Source organism: Kogia breviceps, chromosome 4, assembly GCF_026419965.1.
Source record: "Kogia breviceps isolate mKogBre1 chromosome 4, mKogBre1 haplotype 1, whole genome shotgun sequence".
NCBI classification, from domain to species: Eukaryota; Metazoa; Chordata; class Mammalia; order Artiodactyla; family Physeteridae; genus Kogia; species Kogia breviceps.
The window spans coordinates 143,272,145-143,284,638 of NC_081313.1; the positions used below are offsets into that span (position 1 = coordinate 143,272,145).

Consider the following 12,494-nt stretch of genomic DNA (forward strand, 5'->3'; position numbering starts at 1 on the left):
CTGTGATAACCTATATGAGAAAAGAATCTGAAAAAGAATGAATATATGTATATGTATAACTGAATGACTTTGCTGTACACCTGAAACTAACACAACATCGTGAATCAACTATACTCCAATAAAATTTTTAAAAATAAAATAAAATCCCTTTCTTTAAAAGGGAAGTCAAAACAGTATCTATTTGATAATGTGGTGACGATTAAATGAGGCAATGCATATGAATCGCTTATCCCAGGCTGGTATACAATGGTTAAGTATTGAATAATTTATTCTTATTTTGCAAGTACACAGAAGTTGTACGATCACCGTGGTTTTGTTGTTGTTGTTCGCCTCCACACCACGAGGGGTGCTGCCGCCCCCAGGCTGACCAGGCTCAGGGTCAGGGAAGTCTGTCTAGCCGTGGTCGCCGCCATCTTAGAACACAGACCTTCCTCACCCATCGTGTGTGGCTGCTTCGTGCAGTCTTAGAAGCAGACCCGCTCGCTAAGACACCCAACCTCTTACCTCCTTAGGCGCTCCTTTAAGTAAGCCGTATTCTCGAGGGCGTTTTAATCTCCTTGGAAACGCTAAAATCGGCATCTTCCGGGAGCCGGCCTCGCCCCGTGACCGCAGACGTACACTTCCGGGAACACGGGCGTGACGCGTCGCCCCGCCCTCTCTCTCTCTCTTTCTGGTGGCTGATTCTGGAGAAGAAGAGTAGGTAGGATCCCTGGGCGAGGAAAATCGGGTGGCATCCTGCGGCACGGGGGCCCGCCGGGACCGGGGGCGCGGGGCTGGCGTCTTTCCGTGGAAGACAAACCAAGTGCCGGGCGAGAGGAGCTCGGCGGGCTGACCCAGACTCTGGTTCGCGCCCTGTCTCGGGAGGCGGCGGTCTTGCTTCAGGGAAAAGCCGGTAAAGCAGGGGTGAGTTCGGCTCTAGCCTCGAAGGCATAGGCCCCGCGCCACGACCACACATAACGCTTAAGGAGCAGCACAGCGTGGTTGAGCGCGAATGGAGCCGGAAACTTAGTCTGTTGGGACCTCCCCCCTTTACTCCACCAGCTTTTTCGTGGGCGGTCGCAGGCCGGTCCCCTGATTTCTAGTTTGTTTTTTATCTGGAAAAACAGGAATAGTCGTTGCACGAATCCCGTGGGATGTAGTGAGGATTCCAGAGAGGAATGCAGAAAAAACAGCCCTTCGTTAGGTGTTTACTAAATCTGAGTGACTGCTAAATCGGGCACGTTTTAACTTTTGGGCGCTCAGGGCAGGTTTCTCAAAGCCAGAAATTAGGGGAAGCCTTAATTTCTCCTAACATCAGTGTTTGCTGAGTATCTACCATGCGTCTATTGCCCCTGAAGGCCGAGACGAGGGGCGCTCAAGTCTTGCCAGGGGAGGTTGGGAGGTGCAGGGCGGGTTTAGCGTCCAGCAAGCGACACCTGGAAATCCTGAGCGCTGGCGTGTTCGCGGCGTGGGGCGGGAGAGCAAGTGCTCGCGTGTCCCGCGCACCTTTCTCGTGGGAGCAGTTGTTCTCAGAGAAGTAAACCTTGGGGTTTTTTGTTGTTAACAGTGGGATTCTTTTTTCTTTCCTTAAGAAATGGCACCTCGCAAGGGGAAAGAGAAGAAGGAAGAACAGGTCATCAGCCTTGGCCCTCAGGTGGCCGAAGGAGAAAATGTGTTTGGTGTGTGCCACATTTTTGCATCCTTCAATGACACTTTCGTCCATGTCACCGATCTTTCTGGCAAGTGAGTACCTAGGTGGAGAGGCCCAGGACCCAATTAACAGGGGTTGGGGTTAGAAACGACCCTGGAACTGGGTGGCAGTTTAAGGGGATCTCTTGAAATAAATGTTGTAAAATGTTCAAATAAGAATATGTGCTTGGTTGATGAGTCCACAGATGGTGTAATCTCCTAGGTACTGGAGTTCTAAGAGAGAAGGAGACATTTTGTGTCCTTATGGGCTTACAGCATGGGGACCTCGTATGTAACATGAGGAGGAATTACTCATGGAGTAATAGGAGGATTAAATGTAAAAGTACATGTAAATCGTCGATACAGAGTTTAGTTATCTAGGATCTGAACCCCATCGAGGCAGAGCTCATGGTAGTCTTGTCAGATCAGGATGCATGTTCAATTGACCTTCATTCTCTGCCCTACCTGAGCAGTACTGCTTTTTACTCATTAAGATGTGCAATGCACTCTGAATCCTTGTTGGGTAGGAAAGAAAAGACCCTGTGCTTTTGTCCCCAGGGAAACCATCTGCCGTGTAACTGGTGGGATGAAGGTGAAGGCTGACCGAGATGAGTCATCTCCATATGCTGCCATGTTGGCTGCCCAAGATGTAGCCCAGAGGTGCAAGGAGCTGGGCATCACTGCCCTCCACATCAAACTCCGGGCAACAGGAGGAAATAGGTAAGGCTGGGACTGGGTAGTGAGGTCACTGGGCTTGGGCAAGACATCCTAGGTGTGTACATAATTAATACAGGCATACCTCAGAGATACTGTGGGTTTGATTCCAGACCACTGTATTAAAGCTAATATATCAATAAAGCAAGTCATGTGAATTTTTTTTTCCCAGCATGTATAAAAGTTACGTTTACGCTGTACTGTATGTCGCCTACTGAATGTGCAGTAGCATCATGTCTTTAAAAAAAAACAACCCAGTGTACATAACCGTAAGTTAAAAATACTTTACAACTAAAAAAAATTTCTAACCATCTGACAATGAAGGGTTGCCATAAGCCTTCAATTTATTTTTTTTTTTAAAGACATTTTCTGTGAAGTGCAGTAAAATGAGATAATGCCTGTAACTGGTTCCTGCACCCTCCCCTGCCCCAACTTAGTGTGTTAATTGAGTACTCAGAGCATACGAGGTGCTATGTTCAAAGTACTAGAAGAGAGTGATGGGGGGAAATAGATAGGGTCTCCATCCTCCTACGTGGCTCTTACGCTGGTGGAGAGTCAGGCTTTAAGTAGTATAGAGCAGGGGAGCATGTGGTTTCTTTTTGCAGCAAGTGCCGGGAAGCAAAAGTGTGTCAAGGATGGGTTGGTAATAAAGTTTAAACTAAGACCTAATGTTGTGGTGTTAGAAGTCGGTCGAGTGAAGGAAGGACGGGGGAGAGTATTCCAGCCAGGAACAACTGGAAGGAAAAGGTCTTGGGGTGGAAATGAGCTTGGCACATCTGTGGGAAAGAGTGGCATGAGGTGTGATCAGATAGGAACGGGTGACGTCCTGCTGGGTCTTGAAGAACCTGGTTAAGATTTGGACTTGGGCTGGGTGGGTGTGGGCGGGGCATGAAAACTTGTTAACGGTAATGACCTGTTGAGGTTGGGTTGTATGGTATTTCTTTTGTTGTTGTTATTTGTATTTTAAGATGACTGCTGTGTTGGGAACAGACCAGATAGGAAGTTTTTAAAGTGGTTCAGTGGACTGATGATAGTGTCTTGGTCTTGGGAGGATGGAAAAGGACATGTGACCTTAGAAAGACTTAGAATCACAGCATGTGACCAAAGGGGGCACTTCCTTAAAGAGGGTGGAGGCAGAGCAGGATACAAACTGTGACCCATGGTGGTGGGGGGGAGTATGTGACAAAAAGTAAGTGGCATACTAAGCCTGAAGTATTTACGGTCTGACCCTTTGCAGAAAGAAAGTTTGTAGAGCCCTGAGCTAGAGGGTCGTGGGATCTTCTAATGACTTGGTCAAAGGCTTTTCTTAATTTAGATATTCATTTCCTAGGACCAAGACTCCTGGACCAGGGGCCCAGTCAGCCCTTAGAGCCCTTGCCCGCTCAGGAATGAAGATTGGGCGGATTGGTGAGTGCCCCTTTTTGGCTTATGCTTGGATTTGCTTTGAAGCACTGACCCCGGAAAGCATGTGGTCTGCGTAGTGGATACAGGGCCTAGTCTGGTAGCTTTTGGCAGTTAGGTTTGTTAATAGGGAGTGCAAGAGGCACCATGTGACATAAACTCTCTCCCTGAACACCCTTGTTGCCTTGATGTGAATGTCCTGCATTGGGACAGCGCCGACTCTTTTTTTTCTTTTTTTTTTTTGTGGTATGCGGGCCTCTCACTGTTGTGGCCTCTCCCGTTGCGGAGCACAGGCTCAGCAGCCATGGCTCATGGGCTTGGCCGCTCCGCGGCATGTGGGATCTTCCCAGACCAGGGCATGAACCCGTGTCCCCTGCATCAGCAGGCGGACGGACTCTCAATCACTGCACCACCAGGGAGGCCCAGCGCCGTCTCATTTCTGAACTTCTGTGCCTTATGGTGACTGGTGGAACTGACAGGAGATGAACTGTCCTTTCCAGTGTTCTCATGGGGGTTGCTATTGGTATTTGGGGGCGGTGTCTCCTGTGTGATCATTGACTACTCAATATCAGTAGGGCAGGCCAGGCATTGTGACAAGAGTGTATGGAGGGGGCAGTAGCTCCCATTGTTGAGACATCACAGCAGTTCTCTACACTTGTGTAGCATTTATGCCATCATGTCTGATCTGGCCATTTATAGCTCTTAGGAAGGAGATGTTAGCCCTTCCCTATTTCTGGCAATGCGTACTGATCCCTCAGTCTAATGGTCTAGCCCTCTCAAGATTTTTTCAGAACGTTCTCAACCTCTTAGCTATTAAAAAGGAGATATTCTTCAGTTTATGAGGATTTTTCCACTAGAGTCAGTGGGCTAGGTTTCAGAAACCTGGATTTATCACCTGCCTTTGACATCCTGTGCAAGTTACCTACTCTCTCTGTGCCTCACTTTCCCCTTCCGGTAAGTTGAGTTCAAACCACATCAGAAATTTTGAGGACGCAGCAGATGGGGCAGCTCCACATCTATCTGTTAAATACTGAGGACTTAATTTGCGAAGCAGCAGGATCCACTGCTGATCCGTTAGACCATTGGCCTAGGGAGGCCTTGACCCCTTCCCATCCAGCTCCAGGAAATGATGTTTTCTCTTCCTCCCCACAGAGGATGTCACCCCCATCCCCTCCGACAGCACCCGCAGGAAGGGGGGTCGCCGTGGTCGCCGTCTGTGAACAGGACTCCTCAAATTATTGTTTTCTGTTAATAAATTGCCTTGATGTAAGCTCTTTTTGACTCTAGTCTTTTCTTCTTTGTGTAGGGGCTTTTGATTCCTTCCTCCTGTATTTAAGCAGGGTGTGGGATTGTCTTGAGGTCATGGGTGCATTGATAAACCAGCAGCCATTTAATAGATATATTGCTTCAGAGAATGTATATAGCCTGTCAAAGAAGAACACAAGAGGTACTGATTCAGCCCCTACCATGGGACAGGGTGAGCTTGTGTTATGTGAACTGGTTTCCTGGGAGGAGGAGCCTAAGGAAAGGTGAGATAATGGTGGCTGCAATTGGGTCTTTTCTACACTGCTTGTTGTGGTGTTGTTACCTCAGTCATCTAAAGCCGACCAAGGCCTTGAAGACCTTGTTTTGAAAGTGAAGATGTTGACTCCAAAAATGGACCAGTTCTTAAAGAGCGGGAGTGGAGTGGAAACTGTTGAGCTAAGTGTATGTAGCCTGAGCAGAAGAGCCTTCCAGACAGCCATATATAAACATGTGTGGGTGTGTACTCGCCCCCCCCCCCACCTTCTGTGCAAAAAAGGGATCGTACTCTTGCATCTTGCTTTTTCTCACTTGGCAGATCTTGGAGGTTGTTCCACATCAGTACATAAAGTACATAAAGATTCGGTCACCCACAAATACACCAAGCCCTATTTTCGTTGGTGATGAAAAAGAAAGTTTCTGCTTTCCGGAAGCATGCATCCAGCTCCAAGGACCCAGTGGCACCAGATGGTACTGAGTGTTCTGCAGAGGCTTAGCATAGGGCTGTGTGAGAGTGACTGCTACCCCAAGGCAAGACAATGGCATGTTTTCAGGGTTCATCACAGCATGTTTCAGAACTTCATTCCTTTTTATTGCTGATTTACGTTCCATTACCTTGATACACAGATCTCTTCACAGTTCTCTTCCCACTTGGCAGAACCTTGGAGAGGTGGGTCTTGCCATGGCTCCTACCAACTTACCCTGTGTGATGGACAGGCCATCTTTTTTGAGTCTCTTTGTTTCTTCATCTTAAAAATGAGTGATTACAACGGAAAGTATAAAATAAGTCCATGCTGTTGCAGGTGATTTGAATAAATTAAGCCATAAATCTTAAAAAAGATTCTAAATAAAAGTAGATGCTCCCCCTTCCAGTAAGTAGAACTTACTGTGGGCTAGACTTAGTGACTCACTTTCCAAAGAATAGAACATGGAAGAGGGAAAATGTTAACTTTGTTCTGGAGAGACCTTAACCAAACTGTTAAGGTTGTTTAACACTTCTGGTATATCATGTTGATAGTACTCTGGTTTGACAAGATGAGCACTTCAGGTCTGAATTCTCTCTGAAAACCTATAGTCCAGTTAGAGGACATTCTACAGCGTTATCAACATTTAAATTGTCAAAAGTTATGAAAAACAAGGACTTAAGACCAGAGGAGGGACTTACGGCGCAGTGGTTAAGAATCTGCCTGCCAATGCAGGGGACACGGGTTAGTTCTCTGGTCCAGGAAGATCCCACATGCCATGGAGCAACTAAGCCTGTGCGCCACAACTACCTGAGCCTGCGCTGTAGAGCCCGTGCTCCACAACTACTGAAGCCCGTGCACCTAGAGCCCGTGCTCCGCAACAAGGGAAGCCACTGCAATGAGAAGCCCATGCACCACACGAAGAGTAGCCCCCGCTCATCGCAGTTAGAGAAAGCCCACACGCAGCAACAAAGACCCAACACAGCCAAAAATAAATAAATTTATTTAAAAAAAAAAAAAAAAGACCAAAGGAGCCGAAGGAGATGTGATACAATGCATTGGATCCTGGACCAGAAGAGGCATTAGTGTAAAAGCTAATATCTAACCTGGAGCCCAATTAGTAGTAATGTACCTATGCCCATTAGTTTTGACAAATGTATTGTTATAAGATGTTAACATGAGAGGAAACCAAATGAGTGTTATACAGAAACACCATATCTTTGCAACTTTTTGGTAAATCTTAAAGGATTCCAAAATAAACATTAGGGGAAAAAAATGAGGGTACTTTTCTACTGTCATTCTGGTTTCTAAGGCAGGACGTGGTGCACAGGCCCTCAAGAGGTAGGCATTCCAGCATGAACATCCCAGTTTCCCAGATTTGGACTCTAACCTCAGGCAAATTATTTAACCCCTCAGCCATTTAGTGAAAATTCCTGTGATACGGGCAGCCTCATAGGGCATCACAAAAATAAGATTAAAGTGTTGAGCACAGTTCCTGGTGCTGAAGAAGCTTTTGCTATTCTTATGTCTGTTCAGTTCTTCTGCCAAACAGCATGAATGACAGCTGGCTGGAATCCTGGTGGGAAAATGCTGGTGCTTGCTGGAGTGTTCTTTTTATTTCCTGTGATGGGACTTTGCAACCTGTCCTGCTGTTTCCTGGTAACCAGGGATACAGTCAGCCAGGTCTTTGAAAGCAGTTCATTTCTAGGTTTTGTTTGCAAGTTACAAGGAGAGCTAATTGGTGCAGCCCAGGTTGGAACATAAGCAGCCTCCTGGCCACTGAGGTGGACAGGGCAGGACTCGAGATGTTGCCCGCCCCCCCGAGACTGCAGAGCATGGAAGCCCAGCTGCTGGCTGTAAGTGCAGCCTCAACTAGGGCCATGGAGATGGTCCCCATTTCTTGCTCCTTTCTCTTACCTGAGCTCCTACAACAGTCTCTCCAAGTCTCCCTGTCTTCCCTCAGGCCCCTGCCTATCCCTAGGCCACACTGCAGCTGTGTGATCTAAAATTAATTGGATTCTGTTACTATCCTGCTATTTTATCCCCGCCCCACTCTTCAGTCTAGAAGCCAATCTCCAGTGTTTTATCTAACCCTGCCACACCCTTCACCCTCTCTGCCCATGCCAAACCTAGTTGCTTTCAGTTTTCCAATTCTCCATGCCTTCAGTCTTTTGCTCATGCTTCCCACTCCCAGCCTGGCTCCTTCAGTATCTCCTCTCCCCACCTTGCCCTCACTACCTTCTGTTCACCTGTTGGAATCAGTTTTTCATTACTCACAAAGTTATCTTCCTGGATGCCCCTCAAGATGCTTCTCCACTCAGTTCCCCCAACACCCGTACTCTCCTCGTGGTACCACTAGTCTCCCTGTGTTCTAATAGCCTATTTCCCCACTAATCTGTGAGCTCTTTGAGGGCAGAGAGTATGTCTTGTTCAGTGTCTGCCAGCCCAGTCTGCAAAAGTAGGGGCTCTATAAAGATTTGTTTGATGAATCATTGAAAGAATGGGCTTCACCTTCTGTCCTCAATTAGACAGTTGAAGGACTTTTCTAGATCCTGGATACATTAAAACAAACATGCATTTGTGGGCTCTATTCCCAGGGGAGTTAAAGAAATGAGAAAGAAAAGGACATTAAGATGAAATGCATTAGGGAGCAGAGAGCTGTAGGCAAAGAAAGTTGGGGTAGCCCTCAGGGCACATACTGGAGTCAGTGCCCAGAGATTAAGTTTAGGCTCTGCCCTCAGCCCCACCCACAGCCCCAAGGTGAGGGAACTGAACTTGACCTTCATATTAAGCCAGAAATCCTCAGATTTCAGAGCTAGTGTGGTCCCAGGTGGTAGTGTCTCTGGGCTCTTTGTAGAAAAGCAAGTCCTCTTTGGAGAAAACCATCTATATTTGAGGTCTTGCCAGTCGTTTCTTCTGGTTCACTTCATTGACCTGGGTGATGGTGTCATGGCTCCCTTTTGCCCAGGAGAATACTATCAAGGCCATTCTCAGTCTCTTAATGAAGGATCTGGAAAACCTTTCCCAAAACGTGGCCTCAGGGGTCATTGCTGACCTTAAGTGGTCCAAAGAGAAGATGTATAAGGGACTTAAAATAAGTAAAGTGGGCTTCCCTGGTGGCGCAGTGGTTGAGAGTCCGCCTGCCGATGCAGGGGACACGGGTTCGTGCCCCGATCCGGGAGGATCCCACGTGCCGTGGAGCGGCTGGGCCCGTGAGCCATGGCCGCTGAGCCTGCGCGTCCGGAGCCTGTGCTCCGCAACGGGAGAGGCCACGACAGTGAGAGGCCCGCGTATCGCAAAAACAAAAAAACAAAAACAAAAACAAAAAAAAATAAAATAAGTAAAGTTCTGTCTTGGGGAGGAGGGAGCAAGCAGTCTTGTTGCTTGTAGTCCTAAGGTGGTAGAACTTGGCCAGTGGGTGGGTAGGAGTTGTAGAGAGATTTAAGCATCAGATAAAGAAGAGTTTTCTAAAAGAGAGCTGCTAAGAGAAATAAAACTGCTTCCTGAAGAGTGGATCTCCTAATCATTGGAGGCATACAAGTGTAAGCCAGACCCCCAAAGGCTAGTTACATCAGAATCACTTAGTGTGGCAGAGACAGTTCCCTAAAGTGCTTCTTTTTTCATTATGAATAGCAGTCTCAATTTTTAGCTGGATGTATGGTTGATCAGAATAGAGATTAACAGTTCCTAACTATAGTCACCATGTTGTATATTACATGGACTTATTTTATGAATAAAGGAAACATCTTAAAGGGAACATTCCCTTTCCTCTAGATAACTGCTTTCAGATCTTTGCTGGAACTTGTAACCTTATCAAACAGCCCTTCCTTGATCATCACAGATCAGTTAATGTTTCTGCACCCTGCCCCACCTCTAGCCATCATTCTTAAGCTGTTTACCTGCCACATTCATAGCATTTAACCCCAACTGATAGTCCAGAGTCTGTGCCTCTTGAGTCCAGTGGTTCTCAACCTTGAGCGTGTATCAGATTCAGTAGATCTGGGATGGAGTCCTGAGAATTTCTATTTCTAACAAGTCCCCAGGTAGTGCTGATGTCAGTGGTCTGGAGACCACACTTTGAGAACCACTGGACTTGTCTGTTTAGGTCACTGCTGTATCCCAGCACCAGGAACAGTGCGTTAAGTTGTGTTCTCTAAATATTTGTTGACTCAAATTGCAGATATTATCTCATTCAGTAGCTTTAAGGCGAGTACTGTTATCCACATCTTACATATGGGGAAACTGAGGGTCAGAGTAAATGAGTTGTCCAGGGGCACATAGCTAGAAAGGGTCAGAGTAGAGATTCAAACCTGCGCTTGTCTGTAACCGTGGCGCGTGCCCTCCTCAGTCACTATGCTGTCATACCTTTGTCAGGCTGGGGCTCAGTACAGTCTGGTTGAGGAGCAGGAAGAGGAGGACCCTCCCTGTCCTTGCAGAGGATTGGGAAGTAAATGGCAGCAGAGTGCCCCTCCTGAAGGGAGCCCAGTGGCTGTTGAGTTTGCAGCCGTCGTATATGGGTGACCACCAGGTGGCAGCATCGTACAGCTCGGAAGCCACCTGCTGGGTTGGGGGGAGGTGTCTGGGTTCTGCCACCAGTAACTTCTGTGGCCCTAGGCATACCCCATTTCTTACGGGCTTTAGTTTCGCAATCTTCACAGACAGAAGACTGGATCTCTATAATACATAAAGAAAACTTGCAGCTCAAATACCACCTATAAGAGACAGGTGCAGCTACTGAAAATAAAATGCCCGCAAACCAAATATACTGTTTCTCTTCTCCCACGCTGAAAAAAAAATCCCAAAACCCAAAAAACCCACCACCAACAACCCCCCCCCCACATAATACTCCACAGTACTATCACTGTCCAAAACAAATATGCAAACCACAAAACCGAACCACATGTAATTTCAAATTCTCTAGTAGCTATATTAATAAACTATAGAAAGTAACATTAATTGTAATAATAGGGCTTCCCTGGTGGCGCAGTGGTTGAGAGTCCACCTGCCGATGCAGGGGACGTGGGTTCGTGCCCTGGTCCGGGAAGATCCCACATGCCGCGGAGCGGCTGGGCCCGTGAGCCATGGCCACTGCGCCTGCGCGTCCGGAGCCTGTGCTCCGCAACGGGAGAGGCCACGACAGTGAGAGGCCTGCGTACCACAAAAAAAAAAAAAAAAAAAAAATTGTAATAATACATTTTATCTAACCCAATATATCCAAAATATTTTCACTTCAATGTATAATCGATATAGAAAATTATTAGCAAGATATTTTACATTTTCTTTCTCTACTAAATCTTTGAAACCCGGTGTGTGTTTTACACTTAACAGCACATCTCAATTCAAACTAGCCGTGTTTCAAGGCTTCAACTGCCACATGTGGCTAGTGGCTGCCCTGTTAGATGGCACAGCCCTAGGATATTAATCACAAATGTTTACTGAGGTAGGCACTGTACTGTTTTATATACATTATCTTAATCAGTCCCCATAATACCCTATAAATCAGGCAAGATTATTATCAGTCAAATTTTGCAGATAGGGACTTCCCTGGTGGTCCAGCAGCTAAGCCCATGACCCTTGGGGAGTTCGTCTGGGCTGGGGCAGATGGAGAAGGCTTTGGATGGGAGAAAAGTGAGGGGGATGATAGCTTGGGCCAGGAAAGCTGTTTGAACAAAGCAGTGGAGTGAGACTTTGTGGATGATGGGGAATTGGTGGCTGGCTTCATGAGAGGTGGGGCTGAGGGTCCTGAATGCAAGATCTCACTTTGATGTGGCAGGGACCAAGGCAGGCAGGTGAGGGTTTCTGAACAGGGGGATCAGTTGAGCCAGGATCAGTTATCTGGAATTTGGAAGGTGAATCCAACAGCCATAGGAGATCAGAGGAGAGACTTGGGCAGAGAGACGGGAAGGTAGCAGAGACTCTAGGAGATAATAGGGATTTCTGGTTTATCCTCTGGGATCAGCTCTAGGAAGTTCTGTTTCTGAAGTGAAAGCAATCTTATCTAGCCCAGGCATGGGGACTGAAGCTTTTTGCCTGTCCCTGGCAGCAAATGACTGTCACTGGACCTTGGGATCCAATAACTCTAGACATTACCAGCTCCTCCAGCAAGCCTTCCCTGATTGACTTCCCAAGGAGCAAGTCCACCCCGGAGTCATGTTCTGTTATGGCAGAACCAGGCCCACCTCCGGCTCAGCCCAGCTTCCCTCAGAGTTTTGACAATACTTCCTCATTCAATTGACCCAATTCCACCAGCCCAGAGAAGGCAAGGAAAGTGTATGTGGTCCCTTTCCCCAGGCAGATCTCAGTGTAGCTTAGGGGACCAGCCTCAGTGACTGAAAGCAGCCAGAGAGCAAGAGGGGAGCACTTGTAAGCGGTACGCTGCATCTCCTTTGAGCTTGGGGCGGGCCCACCACACCTGAGACTGAGGCTGAAGTCTCTCCCAGGTTAGCCCGGCCACCTCAAGGCTGAGAGCCAGAGGCTCTGACTGTTCCTTCTGGGAAGGCCTTATTCCTCTCCTCTCCCTCCTGTTCGAGGTCTCCATTTCCTTGCTTCCTCACTTCCCCAGAGCACGATCCAGGGGCCTGGGCCCCCACCCCAATTCCGTAGCAGCAGGCTGTACAGACTTCTTTCCAAACCAGCTGTTTTGTGACCTTTTGTGCTTAGAGGTCATGCCAGCCTGTGGCAAAACCACTGTGTATTGTATTTATTTATTCTGTTAGTTGAAAAAAT

The 12,494-nt window shown here is 47.4% G+C and overlaps 1 protein-coding gene across 3 annotated transcripts; it reads left to right on the forward strand.

Moving 5' to 3' along the window:
• Positions 1-392: 392 nt before the first annotated feature.
• On the forward strand, positions 393-5,053 carry RPS14 (ribosomal protein S14). 3 transcript variants are annotated; one of them, XM_059061546.2, is made up of 5 exons: positions 393-700; positions 1,572-1,722; positions 2,227-2,388; positions 3,713-3,789; positions 4,936-5,053. In XM_059061546.2, the coding sequence occupies exons 2-5, from the start codon at positions 1,574-1,576 to the stop codon at positions 5,001-5,003; spliced, it is 456 nt and encodes a 151-aa protein (XP_058917529.1). In that variant the 5' UTR covers positions 393-700; positions 1,572-1,573; the 3' UTR covers positions 5,004-5,053. The 3 variants fall into 3 exon arrangements, with proteins under 3 accessions (XP_058917529.1, XP_058917530.1, XP_066888174.1); XM_059061547.2 differs by having other exon boundaries at positions 420-903; XM_067032073.1 differs by lacking the exon at positions 393-700 and adding an exon at positions 1,038-1,183.
• Positions 5,054-12,494: the final 7,441 nt, after the last annotated feature.